The 20,890-nt window shown below is 42.1% G+C and overlaps 4 protein-coding genes across 8 annotated transcripts; 2 read left to right on the top strand and 2 right to left on the bottom strand.

Moving 5' to 3' along the window:
- The first annotated feature begins 1,108 nt into the window (after nt 1–1,108).
- Nucleotides 1,109–9,072, top strand: LOC100834821. Of its 5 annotated transcripts, none has more exons than XM_010236155.3 (9): nt 1,110–1,307; nt 3,078–3,158; nt 3,421–4,151; nt 4,235–4,333; nt 4,406–4,504; nt 4,898–4,993; nt 5,076–5,174; nt 5,753–5,899; nt 6,482–9,072. In XM_010236155.3, the coding sequence occupies exons 3-9, from the start codon at nt 3,519–3,521 to the stop codon at nt 8,597–8,599; spliced, it is 3,291 nt and encodes a 1,096-aa protein (XP_010234457.1). In that variant the 5' UTR covers nt 1,110–1,307; nt 3,078–3,158; nt 3,421–3,518; the 3' UTR covers nt 8,600–9,072. The 5 variants fall into 5 exon arrangements, with proteins under 5 accessions (XP_014756695.1, XP_010234457.1, XP_010234459.1 ...); XM_010236157.3 differs by having other exon boundaries at nt 3,492–4,151; XM_014901209.2 differs by lacking the exon at nt 3,078–3,158 and having other exon boundaries at nt 1,109–1,307; nt 4,418–4,504.
- Nucleotides 9,073–9,608: 536 nt separating this feature from the next.
- On the top strand, nt 9,609–13,873 carry LOC100834220 (UDP-N-acetylglucosamine diphosphorylase 1). Its single transcript, XM_010236159.3, has 15 exons — nt 9,609–9,977; nt 10,374–10,428; nt 10,523–10,674; nt 10,788–10,827; nt 11,147–11,236; nt 11,320–11,432; nt 11,526–11,600; nt 11,765–11,804; nt 11,906–11,988; nt 12,080–12,157; nt 12,255–12,398; nt 12,477–12,544; nt 12,949–13,063; nt 13,171–13,327; nt 13,437–13,873. The coding sequence occupies exons 1-15, from the start codon at nt 9,807–9,809 to the stop codon at nt 13,532–13,534; spliced, it is 1,479 nt and encodes a 492-aa protein (XP_010234461.1). The 5' UTR covers nt 9,609–9,806; the 3' UTR covers nt 13,535–13,873.
- On the bottom strand, nt 13,783–15,725 carry LOC100827077 (probable pectinesterase 8). Its single transcript, XM_003571481.4, has 5 exons — nt 15,116–15,725; nt 14,851–15,022; nt 14,553–14,759; nt 14,201–14,460; nt 13,783–14,113 (listed from the first exon to the last, which is right to left on the bottom strand). The coding sequence occupies exons 1-5, from the start codon at nt 15,475–15,477 to the stop codon at nt 13,942–13,944; spliced, it is 1,173 nt and encodes a 390-aa protein (XP_003571529.1). The 5' UTR covers nt 15,478–15,725; the 3' UTR covers nt 13,783–13,941.
- Nucleotides 15,726–15,977: 252 nt separating this feature from the next.
- On the bottom strand, nt 15,978–19,381 carry LOC100834521 (40S ribosomal protein S11). Its single transcript, XM_003573496.4, has 6 exons — nt 19,225–19,381; nt 18,388–18,428; nt 18,205–18,305; nt 16,825–16,969; nt 16,663–16,752; nt 15,978–16,280 (listed from the first exon to the last, which is right to left on the bottom strand). The coding sequence occupies exons 1-6, from the start codon at nt 19,234–19,236 to the stop codon at nt 16,187–16,189; spliced, it is 483 nt and encodes a 160-aa protein (XP_003573544.1). The 5' UTR covers nt 19,237–19,381; the 3' UTR covers nt 15,978–16,186.
- Nucleotides 19,382–20,890: the final 1,509 nt, after the last annotated feature.

Consider the following 20,890-nt stretch of genomic DNA (forward strand, 5'->3'; position numbering starts at 1 on the left):
TGTAGGATTGACACATAAAATACATGGTGCGGATCTTAATTCCTGGTTCATTCTTGTCGGCACCATCTTCTTTGCCTTTTCCATCAATAAATATTGAAAATGAGAGAGCGTGATTAATTAATAGTGAGCTAAACCAAGGGACAACGTAGGAGCACCACAGTACATACCTTTGTCCTTTGACCCAAATTGTGTCGTGGTCGATCCTTGAGACATTTAGATTTTTTGGGTGAAAGAAAGAAAAGTAAAAGAGACATATGGTGGCTGAAAATTAGAAGTACGTCATGCCCTATATAAAGAATTCGTATAAAGAATTGCAAATTTGATTTCCCTCCAAATCTCCAATTCAATTTCAATCAAACGTGTGTGGAAGGAAAATTTGGTGCTTGAGAATTACCAATGCATGGAGTTTGGCACACGTACGGGACGTGCATGGGCATGCAAGCTGTGAAGTCAACGTCCATCTGATGGTGGGAAGGAAACCAATTCGTGAGCCGAGTGACGTAGGCGTGCGTGCTCTTGTCTGCCGCGTTTGATATCGCCTTAATTAATTTCATGCATAACGAACAAGCGGACATACATAGTGCAGTGGTCGGCAACCCTCTTTAACGTGGATCATTCATGTTAAGCCGAGTAGCTAGGAAAAATGCTCCCGCACTATACCTACTAGGTACGTCGAAAAAAAAAAACCTAACCACATTTAAATTAGATACGAAGGGAGTTCGTTGCAATTAAGCCAAGCAAGCCAAAACCTATGCATCGCCACATCAACATTATCTGCAGGCAAGGCTAGCTAAATTCGGCATTGCCATCTTGATTCGAGGGAAACAATTCGCTTCCCTTAAGCTAATTAATCTATGACAAGTGATATGCGTGTAACATGCAGGATTTCTCGCTCTCTTGGCTCCATCTTTTGCTTACAGAAACAGTAACAGTGTCCTTGCAGCATTGGTCAGCGTGACCTACCAAAAATACCTTGCAATTTTGGTCAGCTCGACGAAGGGGATATTATCGTACGGAGTTACTTATTACTTTTACTTTTCACCGTCCGGAAGGGGAAACTGCAACCAAATGCGGCGGCGGCGACTTGTTGAGTCAAGCAAGCGTGCGTCCTGTGTGGCGGCGTCTAGCCCAGTGAGCCGAGCACCCCCAACACACCTCGCCCCTCGTTCATCTCGTCGTCTTCAACGGACGAGTCTCTTTCTCCCCTCCTCCTCGCCCAACCAACGGCGCTAACCCTAGTCAGTTCCGGCCTTCTCGTCCTCACCAGAGCGGCGAGGCCCGCGGCTTCCGCTGCCGCCGGAAGGACGGTACGTTGGTTCTCCACTCATCCTCGATTTCGTGCTGTGTGATTCGGGAGGGTGGTCTGGGGGTGGTCGGGAGTACTTGGGCGGAGACGCTTGCTGGTGGTTGGCGACGGTAGGTGGCCTCCGGGAACGTTCAATTCGGTGATTCGTGTGTGGGGATTTCGTGGTTGGTGATTCGTTTCTGCTGGCTGGGGGTAGGGTTGCTGTGGCCGGAGTAGAGCGGGGGCTTGGGTTGCGGGAGAGATGATAGGTTGTGGTGCTGGAGTGTGATCTGGTCCAGTAATCCGAGTGAACCTGTGACTGTGAGTGGATTGATTTGTAGAGCGGGGGAGGGATGATAGGTTGTAGTGCTACCTGGAACGCGATGTGCTCTAGTAATCCGAGCGAACTATCTGCTGGGCCGATGGCTGTCTGATCCTGTGATTTACCTTCTCTCATGTCACTAGCTGTGCCACAAGTTCCATATGAACTTTTTTTTGCCTTGAACCCATAGAAAGTTTGTTTATGGAGGACGGTTAGTGTCCGGAATGAAGGTCGTACACGGGCTCATTTTTACAAATTTTATCAGAATGTTCATGGAGGACGGTTAGTGTCCGGAATGAAGGTCGTGCACGGGCTCAGCGGTGTAGGTATACCGAACTGGCGAGACTCACTTGGTTGTTTCCTCAGACTTAATTACAGCCTGGCCTGACTGTTTGGTGTCTTTTGCTGATGCATATATAGCAACTTATCTAGGAGTTTCTTAATTACAGCCTTGCCTGACTGTTTCGTGTGATTTCAAGGTTGACATGGTCATCTTATTGGCGGTGTACTGTATGGATTGATGGGAATGGGATTGACAGGGGTGTAAGGTGTTGATTATAGATAGAAACTTAACGTACGGTGTGTCATTTCATGGTGTCTCCATAAAGAGTTGTCACGTCTGGGTGCGTACGTGCTTAATATGATTTCATAGCTCTAGTTGGATTATTGTGTTGTGCAATAGTAACATTTTAGTCATTTCTCATGTATGTTCTATTGTTTCTGTTAGATGGGCTCTTTGAACAATATATAAATTTACGTAAACATCTCTAGGGAGGTATACTGATTGGCATCCATCCAAAAATTGTTGCTATAACTTCTTACATACTCCATTGAAAGTATCACTTACAGGTTTTCCTTGCCGGCGGTAGATTCTTAGCTAGTTAGAGACATGAACACATTTTACCTGTTTAGTGTTTGGTGGAGAAAGCAAACATAGTGTGGTTATTGACAACTGTACATCTTATTCCATTACTAGTAAAGATATATACATGAGAGTTGTGGGCCACATTAGCCTAGCCATCATGGAGGCTCATATTTGCCAAGTAATCCTGTATACTCTCTCCATTCCTAATTAGAGGACACACTCCCCTCTGACCCGCAGACCAGGGACGGAAGAAACAAGTGCTACAATCCCTAATGACGGATCAACTCCCACAGCCTCGTTCGCCCATGTTGGCCAACTAAGCAGGATTGCATGCATGCATAGCCAATCGCCCGTGTAAAGTGTCTTGCATGCATGCAGAGCCAAATCTCTAGAGTAAATGCAGGGGAGCTGAAAGGAGCCAGCTGAATGGTAATTGCTTTTCAGGAGAAGCACACGCCTTAGGTTTTGGATCGAAGCAAAAGAAACTTGCATGCCCTTTTTTAGGGAATGGATGGAGTATAACGTGCCATTCTTAACAGTATTAAGGAGTGATTGAGAAGAATAAAGTATATTTTGATGATCTCTTTATGACTTCCCTTTTCCAGAGAAATGAGTGGAGTTATAAAAGGTCGCAAACATGTTTCCTGGATAGGTTACAGAAAGCTGGAAAGAGTGGCGGTAACAAGGTTAGACTGCTGAAGAATAAAACAATTTGAACTGCCCCCTGTTAATCAGATAAAGTTAACTTATGTACCCTTTAGCTTTTCAAATTACTTTAATACGTCAGAAACAATCTGGTAACGTTATCACAATTGTCGCAACCATTTTAATGAATAAGATTTTGTGTTTCAGTAAGAGGAATAAGTTTTTGTACTTTATTAGATATAGTCATGCAACATCTTATCTGTTTCTCATACATGTCTGTTTGTTTTGGCAACATTGTTGCAGGACGAGTTCAGCATGTCCTTATGCGGCTACAGCAGAATTTATGCTTTTGTTTTCTTTCTGTGGTTGGACAGATCTTTGTGAACTGAAGTAACATCAGTATGTATTCCGGCGGGAGGACTCGGAGTGGGCTTGTCAGACGAAATGGCATTATGGATTCCAGCAACAATTCATGTTCTAGAACAAGAAGTGGGCTTGTCAGAGTAAACAACATGATGGATCCTAACAAAGAATCATGTTCTAAAACACGGAGTGGGCTTGTTAGGGTGAACAATATTGTGGAATCCAGCGATAGTTCTTCTACTAAACCACAAAGTGGGCTTGTTATGGATGCTATGGTTAACAAAGTGGTGGATTCCAACGATGGTTCATCCTCTAGAACACGAAGTGGGCTTGTTAGGGTGAACAACATCATGGATTCCAGCGAGGCTTCATACTCTAAAACTCGCAGTGGGCTTGTCAGAGGAAACATTGTTATGAATTCCAATGATGGTTTGTGTTCCAAAACACGAAGTGGACTTGTTAGAGAAAACATTGTGATGGATTTGAGTGAAGATTTGTGTTCCGAAACACAAAGTGGAATTGCTAGAGGAAACATTGTTATGAATTTCAATGAAGATTCATCTTCTAGAACACGAAGTGGGCTTGTTAGAGGACACACTGCTGTGGATTCTAACAAGGACTCATGTTCTAGAACACGAAGTGGGCATGTTAGAAGAAGCCTCTCTGTCAAGGTATACAAATCTAACTTCTTTTGCTATGCATTTATTTTGGGTGCAACCTGACAAGTACAAAATTCTTCTCTTTTTGTTACTAGGTAGAAAACAAGGTTGGACCAGTCATTAAGGGCCTACCTGATGGATGCAGCGAACCGGCAAGTCCAGTAAATTATGGATCAGGTCACAGGAGTGATCTGGTATGTTGTAGTGACCCTTTATTGTCTTGTGTTGCATCTAACACTATATCTAAGTAACTATAGTCTCGCCAGGTCCAAATCAAGGATGACCCAGTCATTAAGGGGTCAGATGAATGCTGGAAAGAAGACACACCACCTTTGATGAACCTAGTAAATCACAAGAGTGATCAGGTATGAGACAACTGTTCCTTCTTCCCCTGCCCTGCTCTATCTAAAACACCATGGGCCGCTTTGATTCAAAGGATTTTCAAATGATTTTTAGGAGGATTCAAATCGTTAGAGAAATTTCTGATCTGAGTTGTTTGGTTTTTAGGATTGCAAACCATAGGGTTTTTTCCTAAGAATTCTTCTGCACTACATTTCATAGGAAAATTCCACTGGGTCCGAAATGTTGATATGTTTCTTTAGGTGCAAACAGACATAGTTTAAATCCTGCAGGATTCAAGATGGTATAACAATGTAGGATCATATGTTTTTCCTATCCTGTGTTTTTGGAATCTTGCGAATCAAAGAGGCCCTATGACCCTGTGTTTTTCATAAAGTTAATAACTATTCTGTTACTAGGGTCAAAGCAAGGATGAACCAGTCATGAAGGGGCCTGATGGATGGTGGAAAGAAGACATTTCCAGAAAGAACAAGTCAAGTCAGAAGAGTGATCTGGTAAGCTTTTCTTATCTTTTTCTTTTTGCTCCTTTCTGTCTACGACAGCATGTCTAAAACCATTATAATTTTTCACTACTAGGTTAAAAACAAGGATGAGCACATTAAAAGGCAGTTGCCTGATGGATGGCGGAGAGAAGACAGGCCAAGAAGGAATGGATCAACTAACAAGACTGATCCGGTATGCCACCAAGATATCTTTGAGTCTTTTCTATTTAAAAAACATAGGGATCTGCAAGTCATTTTAACCAACCTAATTTTTGTTTTGAACTGCGATAAATATGTCCCCAGCATCCATATCAAAATATCTTGCCCAGCATTGTACTACTAGCACTAGTCCATGGTAATACTCCGCGGTGCTTCATTTTCATCAAACGAATTTCACAAGTCACCCTTCTGAAGTCATAGTTCAGCTCTTAAGTTGAGAATCTGTCTTTCTTTCATGCCTCATAGCTTGCTTTTACTTGGATCTACATGATTTTAAGTGGTACTGTAAAATAAGCTATTAACTGATTATACTTGCAGTGCAATTGTTGTCGAGGATTCCCTAGAAGTTGAGGATCTAAATTTGTTATTAGTCTGTATTTGAGGCGATAACAAGAAGCTTTAACCAATTATCGAGCTTTCCACGTACTTTTATTAGATAAACTTGAGTTTGCCATGTTATAGAATGCCTCCCTAAATCTAATTATCTTCACATCATTTTCTTTATTTTTATCGGAAGCCTTGATCTGCCTCCTATTCTTTTGATCTCTGCAGTACTACATTGATCCAGTAAATGGTTATGAATTTCGCTCTATGAAGGATGTGCACCGTTATATTAAATCAGGAGACATAAAGCAATGCAGTTTTAGGCCAAAGAAGAGAACTATCCAAGATGTCTGTATTACAGACAACCAAGCTCATGTGAGTTCCTTGTAGCACCTCTTGTTTTCACCTGATTTAGCTTGCATATTTGTTCCATTATAACATAGAAGGATACAAATGCTAGGTAGGCATAATTATCATCCACACCTCAAGTCGAATCTTTCTGTTCTTGATGAATATAGGCAAGTTTGTCCCTTGTCAGTCGCTCTTATCCTTCTTGTCTTCTTGTAGAGAAAAAAAATGCAAATGCACCTTCTTTTGTTTTGCTTATGCAGAGAATCAGAGTTCTTGCACCCTGGGTTGTATAACTGTAGATCATCACAAAACCCCATAGCTTTCTAGATTTTAGTTTCAGTAGATAGATCATATATGAAACTTTCGGAGATGGGCTAAACAATGATCATTTTGTGGAAATGAAAATCAGCCGAGAACATCATAAGAAAACACATGAGCTTTGATACACAGACCATAAATTTATTACTTTCTGAATTGTACTTTCGTTAGATAGATCATGCATGATAATTTAGGAGATAGCTTAAACAAGAAAAAAAAGTTATATATGGTATTTTGCCTTCTTTTTCCTGATGATTACAACTTATTAGATCATTTTCTAAAAATCAGACAAGCACATCATCAGGATACACAAGGCCAGGTACCGCCGACAAAGCTATCCAATGTGAATTACTGACTTCAGAAGGTATCATGCTACCATGGGGTGGACTGTTGAGCCCACATACTGAAAATATGATGTTACCGGAGTCTGATGGCATGAAACCAGTGGAAAGACATGCTAACAAGGTTGATCCTTTGGAACACAAGAGTGCACGACCGGTCTCTGCAAAGTGTCGTGAAGGGGAAAAGAAATCTATTAAACGAAAAGAACAAAATACGGAGGCGAAACCCAAGAGGCGTAAAACCAGGCGTGAAATAAAGATTGCTGCACCTCCCCAAGCATCACCCCGCTTAGCTGCACTCAAGGTTAATCCTGAAGGGAACACTGAGCCTGATGATGAACTGACCAGTGTAAATTTTGTGAATGAGGTACAGCCTATTCAAGAAAAAATTGTGTATCAGTCACTGAGCCGCGCTGACACTGTCATCCAATCACAGAACAATCAGGAGAGCACTGCCGATAAGTTACAGTTGACCCAAGGAGTTACTGTCGTTCCCATGCAGACTAATCATGAGGGCACTGTTAATCAGTTACAGTTAAGCCGAGCTGATACTGTCATTCCAATTCAGACCAATCATGAGGGCACTGTCAATCAGTTACAGTTAAACCGAGGAGACACTGTCATTCACATACAGACCAATCAGTTACAGGCGAGCCAACCTCAAAGTGCCTATCACTTGCAGGAATACACTACCAATTACTCGCAGATGAGTGAAGCAGATAATGTGAATAAAAAACAGACTGATCAGGAAATTTTTGCCAATCAGTTACAGTCGAGCCAAGAAAAGCCTTTCATTCAAATGCAGACTATACAGAATAAAAAACAGACTAATCAGGAAAATTCTGCTGATCAGTTACAGTCGGGCCAAGAAAAACCATTTATTCAAATGCAGACTATACAGAATAAAAAACAGACTAATCAGGAAAATTCAGCCAATCAGTTGCAGTCGAGCCAAGGAAAGCCATTCATTAAAATGCAGAGTATACAGGAATACATTACCAATTACTCACAGTTGCATCAGAGTCATGCAGACACTGTGAATGAATTACAGACTTATCAGGAAAATGCTGCCAATCAGTTACAGTCGAGCCATTCAGACACCGTCATTCAACTACATACTACACAGGAATACTTTGCCAATCACTCAGCGCTGAGCCGAGCAAATGCTGTGAAGCACATGCAGATCAACCAGGAAAACACTGCTGTTCAGTTACAGTTGGGTCAAGCTGATAGTGTCAATCAAATGGAAACTCTGCAGGAAAACAGCACCAACCAGTTACAAAATCTCCAAGGTTTAACTGTTAATCAAGTAGAAACTACACATGATTACATCACCAATCACTCTCTGCCGAGCCCAGGAGATACTTTCAATCACATGAAGATTAACCAGGAGAACACTGCCAATCCACGACAGTTGAGCCAACCTGACTCTGTCAATCAAATGCAAACTATGCAGGAAAATACTGCTACTCGGTCAGAGCTGATCCAAGGATTAACTGTCAATCAAATACAGGCTATTCGGGAAAACAATACCAGATACTTGCAGCCACGTTGTACTGAAAATCCTATCCGGTGGTCTGGTTTTTCTTCGTCTCCTGAGAGGGGACATGTAGAACCTATCCCATGCTTTTGGAGAAATGTTGAAAATCAGAAGTCATCGGTTCCCGTGCAAATAGATGGAACACTTATTGCAACCTCCTCAGCAAATATTCAATGCCAAGATGCCCCTGCCCCAGAACCAGCTTTGCCAACACCGCCTGCAGTGCCTGGAACCGCCGGCCTATCTGGGTTTACCCTGCCGTTATTTGGAAATTCCTGGTCAGATCCATGCATCGAGTTTGCATTGAAGACTCTTACAGGTGACATTCCTGTTGTGGATGACAGTCCAGCTGTTGCAGACTACTTCCCTCTGCAACATGACCTGAATAAAATCGCACCACCAGATAATTCTTCTCCCTTCAGTGAGGATACTAGAAACTATACACAAGTCGACCATGCCAACCACCGGCCAGCGCCAAGGCCATCAGACAGGTTCTACAATGGTGGTTGGTTCCCTCCACAGTGAGACCACCCACCGGATAGGTTCTACAATGGTGGGAGGAAAAACAGAAGAACTGTTTGTGCCTGCGAAAGGCTAATGGTTAGAGGAATGATCGAGTGACCAAAGCTTGAACCAAATGGTCTGGCGAGCGTCTCTTTGTGTTTTCATGACCCCTCTGTAAAAAGGCCTGTGACTTGTTCTAACTTTGTTAGAAACAACATGTACATCTTACTGGATGGGTGTCAGCTTGCTTTAGGGATCTAGGGATCGGAATGACAGTTTTATTTTCTCTTTTGCTTTTTGTGCAGTTGCCTGGTAAATTTCATTTGCTCTATCATCAGGGTTGACCCAGTTTGGCGTCGTCGCTAGCAGTGTTGTTTATTTATTTTTGCAAGTGAGTCTTGTGCGCATGAGACGATCAGCATCTTTGGGCTCACTTTAACTGTAATAATTCTTAATAGTTGATGTAGCATTGGCTGCCCTTGGTTTTGTGGTTCTGCTGGGCTTGTCGTGATGCTCTGTTGCTTTTATGTTTTCAGCTATACAAACCAGTACTAACTCCGTCGAGGCAATATTAGGATTCGGTTGATCAAGCCTTTGATCACAAATTATTTCATGAATGTGTAATTAATGTGATCAAAATCATAACCATAAGCAAATATCCTTGAGTAAGAACATAATGCAAATTACTTCATGAATGTGTAATTAATGTGATCAAAATCATAACTATAAGCAAATATTCTTGAATAGGAATATAATGCATATAAATCTATATCATATAATTATATATTAATAGAGTAATTTGTGGTCAAAGCATTGGTCAAAGAAAACTAATGTTGAGTAACACATTAGTGGATTTGAAGCATATTTTCGGTTGTCAAGTAACAACCTTGAAACTCCGTTGTCTAAGATCTGAAAAGCAGTTCAAGCCAGGGGGCAGTGTGGTTCCCGTTACCACGGTAGTTTTCTAAACGGGGAGCAGATCTTGCTTTTACCCCCGTCGTGGGAATAAAGAAGAGGGGAATTATATTATGGCAGAGATGAGATGCAACAGCAGCGCGCTGACAGACAAAAACAAAACACGCGGCTGACGATCCAATCGGAACACCATCATCATCATCCATCACACCCCAGCCCAGCTGGGCTCGAGATCGGATCGCTGCCCAGTCCGTCGCAGATCTCCTCTCCCGCGCGGCCCTGATCCGCAAGTTCCTTCTTTGGCGGAAGATACATGGCGGAGCTGGTGGTGGCAGCGGCTGCGCCGGCGCCGGCGGGGAGGTGGGGCGCCGCGCCGCCGCAGGAGCTGCTCGAGAGGCTCAAGGACTACGGCCAGGAGGGCGCCTTCGCGCTCTGGGACGAGCTCGCGCCCGAGGAGCGCGACTTCCTCGTCCGGGACATCCAGGTACCCAAACTCTTGTTCCACTCCTCGTTCGGAAAATTTGTTAGGGAGGGCTCAAACCCGTGTAAGGATTCCAGACATCCTGTGTTGCGGAAAGATTTGTGCGCTCTGTGTTGCGCTTGTGCCAGAATTCTGAAATCCAACTCATCTCACTTGAACTGGAAGTAGGGAAACAAAGCAGTACTCCGTACTAGAAATACATGTTACTAGTTGGTTGGTTCGTTGGTGATGCCATTTGAGTACTAGTCACATTTGTAACTGAGCAGCTGCTGTCTTTAGACGTTGAGCTAGCCTGTCATCTCACATGCAAAGTGAATTGGTGGCGTCAATGCATTTCTATCTCTAATAACTTAGCTGATCCACGGTACCGCTAACTGAAGTTGATAAACTGCATTTCAGAGCATAGATCTTGCCAGGATCGACCGGATCGTTCGATGTTCACTCAGATCGCAAGGTGAGGGGCCTTTTCTCCATACACATTTCCCATGCTTTGTGGGTTTCTGTGAGGTTTTGCTCACATGAATTTGTGTCGATGCTTGGAAGCACAGGTGGTCCTGTGCCGGTTGTTCAGCCTGTGCCGGAGTCAAGTGTGGCGACAGTGGATGATAGAAGCCCTGAGGACAAAGAAAGGTGGTGGAGGAGGGGTTTGAAAGCCATTGCAGAGGGAAAGTTGGCTGTCGTACTTTTGGCTGGTGGTCAGGTACTCGGAAGCACGGTTTCCCCTAGCTTGCCTAGGTTGTTTAGTGATTATACACAGTACACTGTACAAAATTTCTCTTGTAGTAATATCATATATTTTTTAATTGTGAACAGGGAACACGCCTTGGCAGTTCTGATCCTAAGGGATGTTTCAGTAAGTCTCTCCACTCCAAGTTCTTGCATGTTGCTTTCACTGTATGACACAAATGTTGTTTAAATCTGAATATGTATTCCGTTTTTATTACTTTTTGTTTGGCAGAACTCTTTATTTTCCTGATTGCATATTTCCAAATGAAAGTTTATGTTACCCTACTTTTCTATGTTTCCCCCCACAGTAAATATGAACGGAAACATTTGCAAATTTTATGTATTGCATTTATGTTCATGCCTTGGTACTTTCTTAGTGATGCCCAAGTTCTAGTTTTCTCTTAATCTCAAATTGGTCTTAAGAATAATCTCTGATTTATGTTCAGGTATTGGGCTTCCATCTGGAAAGTCACTTTTCCAACTTCAAGCTGAACGAATTTTGTGTGTTCAAAAGCTGGCTGCTCAATCCACTGATGGTAATTTTGTCTAGAGCGCCTGTTAACTATTTGTGGTGTTGTTTGCTAAAAATTCCCATGCTCAAATTATTTATATTTTGCAGCTCCAGGCAACACTCCGCAGATCCACTGGTATATAATGACCAGTCCCTTCACTGATGAAACCACCCGCAAATTCTTTGAAAGCCGTCGATATTTTGGCTTAGAGCCTGACCAAGTAAGTATTAGATGGCTTTTTATGGTGAAAATGACGACATGACTTCCTGTACAACTCCTAAAAATTATCTTTGGCTGGATTTTTTATTTGTAGGTGACCTTTTTCCAGCAAGGCACACTCCCGTGTGTTTCTCCTGATGGAAGGTTTATCATGGAGACACCATATAAGGTACCCTTTGTTTTAAATTAGAATTTCATATTCCTCATTAAAGTCGATGCATTTCTTCATTACAAGTTCGCAACTAAATATAGGTTTGACTAGCAGAATCAAAATCAAGTACTATTTGTTTTCTGTGGTAGTGATATCATTTGCAACGTTCTTAACAAAACCAGGTGGCAAGAGCCCCGGATGGCAATGGGGGAGTATATGCTGGTAATTTTATCCCAATGCATCATTCATTCAGTTTTATATATTGGTATTTGCCACAATCTTGTTGCTTATTTTTCTTTCTTTTTTCTTTCACCGTGTCTCAGCTCTAAAATCTAAAAGGTTGCTCGATGATATGTCTGCAAGAGGTGTGAAATATATTGATTGCTATGGAGTTGATAATGTGTTGGTGAGTACATCTTTTATTGGAAAAAATCTCTGATGGAATTATAGTCTCCTTTTTTAATCTGTTAATTAACAGTCTATCTCTATGGTACCAGGTCCGTGTTGCAGATCCAACATTCCTAGGATACTTCATTGACAAGGGTGTGTCTGCTGCTGCGAAGGTTGTAAGGAAGGTATATCAAGATAAACCCAATTCCTAGCAGATTGATAAGTTACTCTTTAAATCCAATTATGCGCCTTCTTGATTGTTTATGGTTATGTGTTCTTTAGGCATACCCACAGGAGAAAGTTGGGGTATTTGTTCAGCGTGGTAGGGGTGGACCTCTCTCTGTGGTTGAGTACAGTGAAATGGATGCATCTATGACTACTGAAATCAATCAAACAACAGGACGCCTTCGTTATTGTTGGAGCAATGTATGCTTCTTCTATCCCCTTTCCCCTGGTATCTCCTCTTTCTGCACTAATAACGGTGTATTCCTTTTATTTTGGCAGGTGTGCTTGCATATGTTCAGTTTGGAATTTCTCAATCAAGTAACCAATAGTCTTGAGAAGGATAGCGTGTAAGTATTTGTATCAAAGCACTTTTCTGTTCTTGCACTTTATGAATTCATGAGGTTTGCTTTTGTTCCGAGATATTTTTATGCACACAAAAGCATGCTTGCAGTCCATATCAATATGTAATCACCATAGTTTATGTAAATTTACGGTTGTCGGTGCAATTACAGAGAAAAACTTTTCTATGAGTTCACCAGTGTTATTGGCTTTATTTATTTTGTACTGAAAATGTAATAAACTTAGTTACTTCGAAAAATCATTTTCTACTAACTTCTGATAAATCAGCTGTTTCTATCTTTCTGTTTTACCATGTAATTCCTGCATATCATAAACCAGCAATTACCAATTTAGTATCAACTTATGGTTTGTTCCATCCCTGTTTGTGCTTAATTGGAAAACCTTGTGCCAGTTATCATCTAGCAGACAAGAAGATTCCTTCAATTCATGGGTACACAGCAGGCCTAAAGCTTGAACAGTTTATATTCGACGTGTTCACCTATTCTCCATCGACAGCTCTTTTTGAGGTTTGATTCTATTCACTAATGCCTGAATGAAGCTGACTTGTTCTTCCATTTCATTCCCATAAAAGCAAACATTAGTGTGAGGTACTTGTTGACACCATACAATTCAGGTCATGAGGGAAGAGGAATTTGCACCAGTAAAGAATGCTAACGGTGCGACCTACGACACTCCTGATAGCGCCAGATTAATGCTACTTCGCCTTCACAGCCGATGGGTTGTTGCTGCAGGTGGCTTTTTGACGCATTCCGTGCCCTTGTATATGACAGGTAACTTTCCTTCTGTTTATGTGCTTGGAACGTTCGAAGACTGTCCACAGCCAAAGATTTTCGTATACAAACTCACTGATTGCCGTGATAACTTGGCTTGTACTTTTAGGTGTTGAAGTTTCTCCCATGTGCTCTTATGCTGGAGAAAACCTAGAAGCCATATGCCGTGGACGAACATTCCATGCACCAAGTGAGATCTCACTCTAGGCGGAGGTTGTTCCAAGGAGCAGTTGCATACAAGAACGGCAAAGTCTGTGAATTTTTGTTAGGACATGGGATCAAGATGGCAGGACCTGAGCACTTTCAATTAGAGTGTCAATATTAGTCAGCCTGTTGTATGCTGTGTGAGTACAGAGTATTGTAATGCAACACTTGAGGCTATCTTTTCCCCCCTTTTGGTGATATTTATCATTTGTTGCTCAAAATGTAGATTGATCAGAGGGCACAATTCAATCTTTATCAAAATCAATGTATTTCTGAAATTTTGAATACTGTTCTTTGCACAATTGATTTAATGTGAGAAAATCCAAAGAATGGATTCTACTAGTTTCCTCCTTTTTTTCTGTTACACGATGTTGGATAACTGTAGACTGAGCATCTATGATTTCTTTTCTTCAAGCAGATATCAGTGAGTCACAGTATGGTTTCAGCCATCGGTCTCCGTCGATGTAAGATGTGTTCAAGTAAGGCAATGCTTGCTCATCACTGAGCTTCAAAGAATATGGCACTCTACCTGCCAGGTTTGCACCATCACCTGTACACTTGTACTCTCCATAAAATACACTCCTGTCAATGCAAATAAAACAAAAGCTGATGTTAGTAAGCTTTCTGCAATAATCTCAATAATTAACACCGACAGTGAAGGAGGCATACTGATCTCTTGAAGGATCATTCCAATCATTCCATCCTTCAGAGGCGATGATGTCTGACATCAAAGTGTATGCAAAGACGACACGGGAGTAAGGTCTCCATGCTCGCCCAAGCCATATCCTACCTGTGCCGCCGATGCTACAGTTGACAAATGAGTAACCGGTGTTGTCACCATCAGATTCTCGGGCATGCGCTGTAATTGCACCGGTGATGGTTCTCACCCCTGCAGGCACAGGGTCTGCTATGGAAATCAATCTGCAATTCTGACAAGTACAAAAGTGGAAGCAGTTAGTGAACTCAGCACTTTTCGGTTTTGCGTTCCCGTCCTTGAGATATTATAGTGTCTTTTACTCACTTCATACAGTGACCTGGCATCTCCAAAGATGAAATCAATGGAGCCCTGAATGAAACATTCCTTGAAGTAATGCCGGCCTCGATCATCGTGAAGCGTATCTTGCGCACCGAAAAAGCCGCAGCCCCAGAATGCTGCCTGGTCACCACCGATCCTGAGAGCGACTGCCTGAGCATCAACAGCGCCAGGTCTTGGGATAGGTGCTACATTCTGTTGTCAAAATGGTTAAGAGAGTTACATTGGTACTCAAGGTTCACCTGTGTGACTTAACAGAAACTTGATGTGCAGCGTCCATGATTACAATGAAGCTAATGTTCTTTGCGACAAACCCTGCCGCGAAGACAGTGACCGAAGCGCTATAGAAGGTGCCATGCGACGAGTTGGCGGTGTCATTCCACGCAATCGCCGTCAGGTCAAATCCCTGCCCCTGAAATGTGATGTTGGGCTTGGTTGCAGGGACTGTCACCTTCTCGCTGTAACAATGCAGCTTCAGTAACCACACTATTATTACTTCTGTACTTTTGGCAACTGGGTACTGGAAGCCTGATCAAAGCAAGATTTCTTACAAGTAGATGCCCTTGTTGATCCACACAACATTCCTCTTGTGGCTGGATCTTGGGACAGCATCTACCGCATCCTGCACCTTGGTGAAATCGCAGCAGCCGTTGGGGTCGACGCAGAAGATTGATGTCTCCGCCATGTCAGGAGGTGGGAAGTCCGGCGGGAAATCGTCACAAAGCGGGTTGTATTCATCGGGGAGGCAATGATCATTGGAGAAATAGCCAACTGTGAGCAAATGAAATGGAAGGGAAGGTGTTGCAAGATCAAGCAAGGCTCTCAGGAACGAAGTGTGTGGGTTATTCAGATGAGCAAACAATAGCAGAACGACAGGTATCAGGCCAGAGAGGGAAATGACTTTGGGGCTCATTTGTATTGCGGAAAAGCTTTCACTGTTTCATGGGGAATATGAGATGACTTTGGTGCCTTTTAACAGGATAAAATGCACTTTAAGAAGACGCTTAACTTGCTTCCCTTGCAAACAACCAATCTCGTTTCTTCAAGCTTGAGACGCGGCGCAAGTCAGCAGTCTGCCAGAGGCAATCATGCAAAACAATGAAACACCCGTGAATGAAAAGAGTATTCACGTCATTGTCAGAATCCAGATATGATATAATAAAGATCTAATAAAGTAGTTGCTTCAAAGATAGGTTCACCACGGCAATTGGCAACCATCCGTACAGGGAAACCCATGGGATCATGTGAAAGCGATGCGTGTTGTTATACAAGAAAATAACCATTATACAAAGACTAGAAACGGTTACGAACAGAGAGTATCTAATTACCTTTAAAAGTCGGTAACATGGGTGAATATTTAATTCCCTTGACCCCCAACAAGAGATAAGCAAAGAGAAAGCACATCCACCAAAATAAGATAAGAAAACAAGCTGCTGATGCCATTGCTTCAAATAAGGTGCATATGGTACACCATCCGACCAGCCAACCAGTGGGCAACAGCTACCACAATTTGCATGACCAGTGATATCTAAACAAAACTTGCACGGATAGATTTCATGAACATGTTCAGAAGAATGAACTTTTATCTATAACTACTTCTAGACTAGACAATTTCGGTAAGCTCAAGCAGCGGTGAATGCCTTCTTCCCAGTGCCACCTGTGGATCCCGCTGGAATGACTTTAAGGATGTTGAACCTCACAGTTTTTGACAAAGGCCTGCACCATATACAGAAAAAGAAAAAAAGAAACAAATCAGCATCCAATAAAAGTAAAGCCCTGCAGTTCAAGAAACCAAAACCAACAGGGGATAGGTAAAATCCGATACAGTTCCTGGAATCACAGTAAGGGGGGCAATGGCTAACCAAGGAAAACCTATTTTTTTTCCATAGAAGGTGAAGTATAGATTAAATGTTTTTGAAGAGTTCGTGTGCTGCTTTAGTTGCAAAACCATTTTAAAGTAAGCGGAAGACTGGCATAACTCGGGTTGTAATTTTTAAGCCTCGCATTCCCAAGAGGTCAAGACCCAAGTAAAGTAACAGAACTGAAACCATGAACTAAATATACAATTATAAATAACACACCAGTTAGAGAGAATTACCTGCACTGACCAATGATGACATGGTCTCCTTCCTTGACCCGGAAGCAAGGATAAATGTGAGCTGGAATGTTGGAGTGCCTCTTCTCGTACCTGCAGGATGAAGGAGGTCACTCAGAAGCAGCATGAGTCTATATTCCTAAACTCCTCCAGTGCTTTACTTACCTCTGATACTTCTTCACAAAGTGTAGGTAGTTCCTGCAGATGATGATAGTCCTGTTCATCTTGGCACTGTGGCATGTTCCAGCAATAATTCTGCCTCTGATAGAAACAGTTCCAGTGAATGGGCACTTCTTGTCGATGTAGGCCCCTGAAATCAAATAAGTTCATGACTTAATTCCATTTCCCTGGAATGGAGCAAGTTAATAATTTGATTACATCTTTATAAGTAGCTATTCTTACCCAGTAGCTAAACAACATAAGCCACATGCAGTGCCAAATAAATATCACATGCTAGATAAAGGAAGATTTTATATAAGTTATTTCTTTATCTACTCACTTCAAATTACTGCCTTAGCCAGGAAGAATATCTACTTTCATCAAGTTTATGAATTGCAGAGACACTAGCTAACAAAGCATACTGCTGAGTAGGCCTGGCTAACGAGCATGCTCGGCTCGTTAAGAACTCGGCTCGTTAAGAGCTCGGCTCGTTATGCTCGTTAACCTTAACGAACATCAAAGCCTGTTCGGCTCGGTTCGTTTACTGCTCGCGAGCGCTCGTTAGGGGTGAAAAAAATGGGCAGCATGTATGCAGAAAAAATGACAAGCAAAGCATGTGTACAACATTATATAATAAGTCCATAACAAATAAGACTAATAACCATTACAGGCTACAACACAAATACTCATAAGACCAGCAGCCATTACAGCTTCGGTGTCCTCATACAGTACAATACAAAAGCACTAATAAGACTAATATTAGTTTGACGAGAGTACGAAACGAGGAGGAGACTGGAGGCCCGACTGACCTAATAACGAGTCTTGGGCTTGGGCCGCATTCAGGCAGTTGGGCTGTTCGGGAGGGTGTGCTGGGCGCCTGGGCCTAACAAGTCGTGGGTTACTGTGTTTAGTTCGACCGCCAGACGTCAGATAACGAGCTAACGAGCATGCTCGCGAGTCTCGCTAGCTCGGCTCGTTAAGCTCTTTAGTATTAACGAGTTTCAGGAGGTGCTCTACTCTGCTCTTTAGTCTAACGAGCCAGGTACCAAACGAGTCGAGCTACTCTCCGAGTACCGAGTAAAATGTCCAGGCCTACTGCTGAGATAAACAACTTCAGGAAGAGAACTTGAGCACATTAAAGCTACCTTGAAATCAGAAACTCATCTGACTAGTCATTCAAGAGGCATCTAGTTTCATATCAGGCAACCACAGTTCATGGTGTTGGGTAAAGGAAACATGAATAAGGGGTCAGAATAGAATGATCAATAGTATTGTCTTTAATCATTTGATCTAATTTTTTTACAGTAATACCTCAAAAACTAATCATACATGGGAAACTTGAAAGGCGCATGGATTGCATAATGACAGGCAATATATTATTTATACCTTCAATCGCTTCCTTGGGGGTCTTGAAGCCGAGGCCAACATTCTTCCAGAAGCGATTACCTGCCTTGCCAGGTCTCTTCCCCTTGTCAGATTTCTTTGGGCTGAAATCAAACATAAGAGTTGTTAAACATACACATGCTGTATGCAAAGAGTACCACTAAGAGGTAGATGCAGAGCCCTCACCAAAGGAAGACCTTTGGCTGCTTCAAGAAAGCCTTCTCAGTCTGCACAAAACAGAGGATATCGTACATCAAAACTTGGAAGCCAGTGTCAGACATTTACATTCTGCAATGCTGAAAATCATGCCCAAAAGATGCCCTAGAGGCAAACTTCCAAGCAACACAAGTACAGCAGCACAACACAGTTCTACTCGTAGACCAAAATTAAGGCTCATATACCATGATATACATTGACCGGCTACAGGCATCTAGTGACCTTAGAGTGCGAAACATCACTGCTCGCTAGGCACGGTACTATATGCATTTTTTTACTTTCTATGTATATGCAGGTTACGTCAACACATACATTCATCACGCAGCGATAACCAAGAAAGGGATCACAAAACACAAAGTATGGCGACAAAGACCATCACTTGAGATTTGGAGACTGCTAAGTTGCAACCAAAAATTACAGATGGTCACCAAATTACATTAAGAAAAACAACGCAACATAGAGAAAATCACAAAATCGCCACTTTATGATTTGGAGTGTCCCAATTTTGAAATCAACCGCTCGTCGCCGATTCATTTCACCCTAATCCAAATCACATATGGACATAACCCCGCCAGTTATAAATAGGAGAAAGACGGTCCACGAAATCTATCAATCTTTCCTAGCCATTTCCTAACAATCTACTACAAGTGAGAATGCTATAGATCCAAGACTCGGACACGAGTAGGAACCTGTGCTACACTGGATCAGACCGGGAGATGTGCCAATTGAACACCTGTTCCTGCAGGTGCGGCACGAAAGAGGAGGCGGAACAGAGATCGATTGGAAGAGCGCGAGACGGGGATTTACCTGCTCCGCCATTGGAGACCGGGAGGTGTCCGGCGGCGAAGGGCAGAGCTGGGGCGGGGCGGTGACGGCTCAAACCAGGCGAACCCTAACGCCAAAGGTGTGATGAACGAACTTCAACAGAAACAAGAAGTTTTGGAATTTAGAACGTTCTTTCTGTTTTGTTTAACAAAATACTCCCCTGTTCCTAAATGCAAGACATTTTGGTATTTAATTAACTGTGTAACCTTTTTTCAGGGTGATTCTCTCAACCTTCTATTGGCAATAAATAGCTCGTTACGGCTGTTTCGTCAAAAAAAAGAGACATTTTGATATAGCTCAAAAGGTACTCTCCCTGTTTTACTCCATGACAAGATGTTCTAACTTTACGCTAAAATCAGGGATGAATTGATCAAGGTTGTAGAAAAATGCACTAATACCTACAGTATCAAATAAGTACACCATCAATGTAAATCATGACGGATTCTATAAAACTAATTTATAATAGTAGATATAAGTAAAAGAAATTGAGAAAAACATCAATAGATTTTTTTTCTACTTGTATAAATTTTCGTCAAATTTACATAGGACAAAAACGGAACATCTCATAATTTAGAGCTAAGGAAATATAATAAGTCAGTGAACACAAATCACATGAAAGATGTCTGACCTGCCCTGACATCTGCTTTGGCCTCACCACGGAACATCTCATCACTCCTTCCCTGCAGCTGCAATCAGTGAAAAAACAAAAGAACCGTGGACCAAGGAATCGTGAAATAGTACGAGACAACGGCCGGCCCCTACAGCCGAGCGACCTGCTGCCGTGGATCACGAGCCGGAGCAGAGTTGTTTGTCTCGTACGTACAAGTCCAAGACACGAAGAAAACGTGTGACCTTTGGTGTCTGCTTACTGTAACTGAACACTGCACTTACGGCCGGAGCACTCCACTGCTGAATGCATCGTGCGATCTTGAATGAATTTTGTCCATCACAACAGGTTACGTGGCTACATCGTCCGGCAAATCGAGCCAGATCGATGAGCTTGGTAAATCAAAAATATTGAAAGCGTCGTGCAATCAATTCAAAGCCACTTAAAGACAAGATATCCTAGGAATCTTAGATTTATAAAATAGTTATGGGAATAACACCAACATTCTTATAGAGTTTCAATCGGATTAAAACGGATAAGGTAAACCAAAGTCGGATACAACCACATTCGAATAAAGAGGGAAATAGATAACTAAATAGATAATCTCATATTATTGGACGGGGAAAATGTTGATTTCAGCATGCTCAGTTGCTTCTTCGCCATGGCAATCACATGTTGCTTAAAATGCGAGGAAGAGAATTCAGGCTGACAGGTTTCACAATGCAATCCTTTGCGCCTGCGTCCAACAATCTGACATGTGTAGATAATAGTAGATGAGTACACTAGAATAATCATATATATCCAGTTATCTTTTGGCAAGTTTTAGCAATTAAATAAGTAAGGAAATAAATATGTAAATATTACCCATCTCTACTCACTTTTGAATCTCTTCTGGGATGTTGTCTAGTGATGTAATCAGAAATGGAAGGTGTGCCAGCTGAGTTGATTTCTAGATGAGAAAAGGAGAATACTAGTTGATATTTTTTTAAATAATTAGACAAATCTGAATAAAATGTATGACATATATATATCATATGACTG

The sequence above is a fragment of the Brachypodium distachyon genome, chromosome 3 (genome assembly GCF_000005505.3).
Source record: "Brachypodium distachyon strain Bd21 chromosome 3, Brachypodium_distachyon_v3.0, whole genome shotgun sequence".
In the NCBI taxonomy this organism is placed as follows: domain Eukaryota; kingdom Viridiplantae; phylum Streptophyta; class Magnoliopsida; order Poales; family Poaceae; genus Brachypodium; species Brachypodium distachyon.

Excerpts from the sequence above, each read along its gene's own strand:
- LOC100834521 (XM_003573496.4), bottom strand. Across the intron at positions 18,306-18,387 it reads CAGCCAAAGGTCTTCCTTTG|CCCAAAGAAATCTGACAAGG; the intron begins GTGAGGGCTCTG and ends GTTTGATTTCAG. Across the intron at positions 16,970-18,204 it reads CCCCAAGGAAGCGATTGAAG|GGGCCTACATCGACAAGAAG; the intron begins GTATAAATAATA and ends ATTTGATTTCAG.
- LOC100827077 (XM_003571481.4), bottom strand. The coding sequence starts at position 15,477 with ATGAGCCCCAAAGTCATTTCCCTCTCTGGCCTGATACCTGTCGTTCTG. Across the intron at positions 15,023-15,115 it reads ATCAACAAGGGCATCTACTT|CGAGAAGGTGACAGTCCCTG; the intron begins GTAAGAAATCTT and ends GCATTGTTACAG. Across the intron at positions 14,461-14,552 it reads ATGCCAGGTCACTGTATGAA|AATTGCAGATTGATTTCCAT; the intron begins GTGAGTAAAAGA and ends TGTACTTGTCAG.
- LOC100834220 (XM_010236159.3), top strand. The coding sequence starts at position 9,807 with ATGGCGGAGCTGGTGGTGGCAGCGGCTGCGCCGGCGCCGGCGGGGAGG. Across the intron at positions 11,601-11,764 it reads TCATGGAGACACCATATAAG|GTGGCAAGAGCCCCGGATGG; the intron begins GTACCCTTTGTT and ends TAACAAAACCAG. Across the intron at positions 11,989-12,079 it reads ATGGAGTTGATAATGTGTTG|GTCCGTGTTGCAGATCCAAC; the intron begins GTGAGTACATCT and ends CTATGGTACCAG.
- LOC100834821 (XM_010236155.3), top strand. The coding sequence starts at position 3,519 with ATGTATTCCGGCGGGAGGACTCGGAGTGGGCTTGTCAGACGAAATGGC. Across the intron at positions 4,505-4,897 it reads TAAATCACAAGAGTGATCAG|GGTCAAAGCAAGGATGAACC; the intron begins GTATGAGACAAC and ends TTCTGTTACTAG. Across the intron at positions 5,900-6,481 it reads TTACAGACAACCAAGCTCAT|ACAAGCACATCATCAGGATA; the intron begins GTGAGTTCCTTG and ends TCTAAAAATCAG.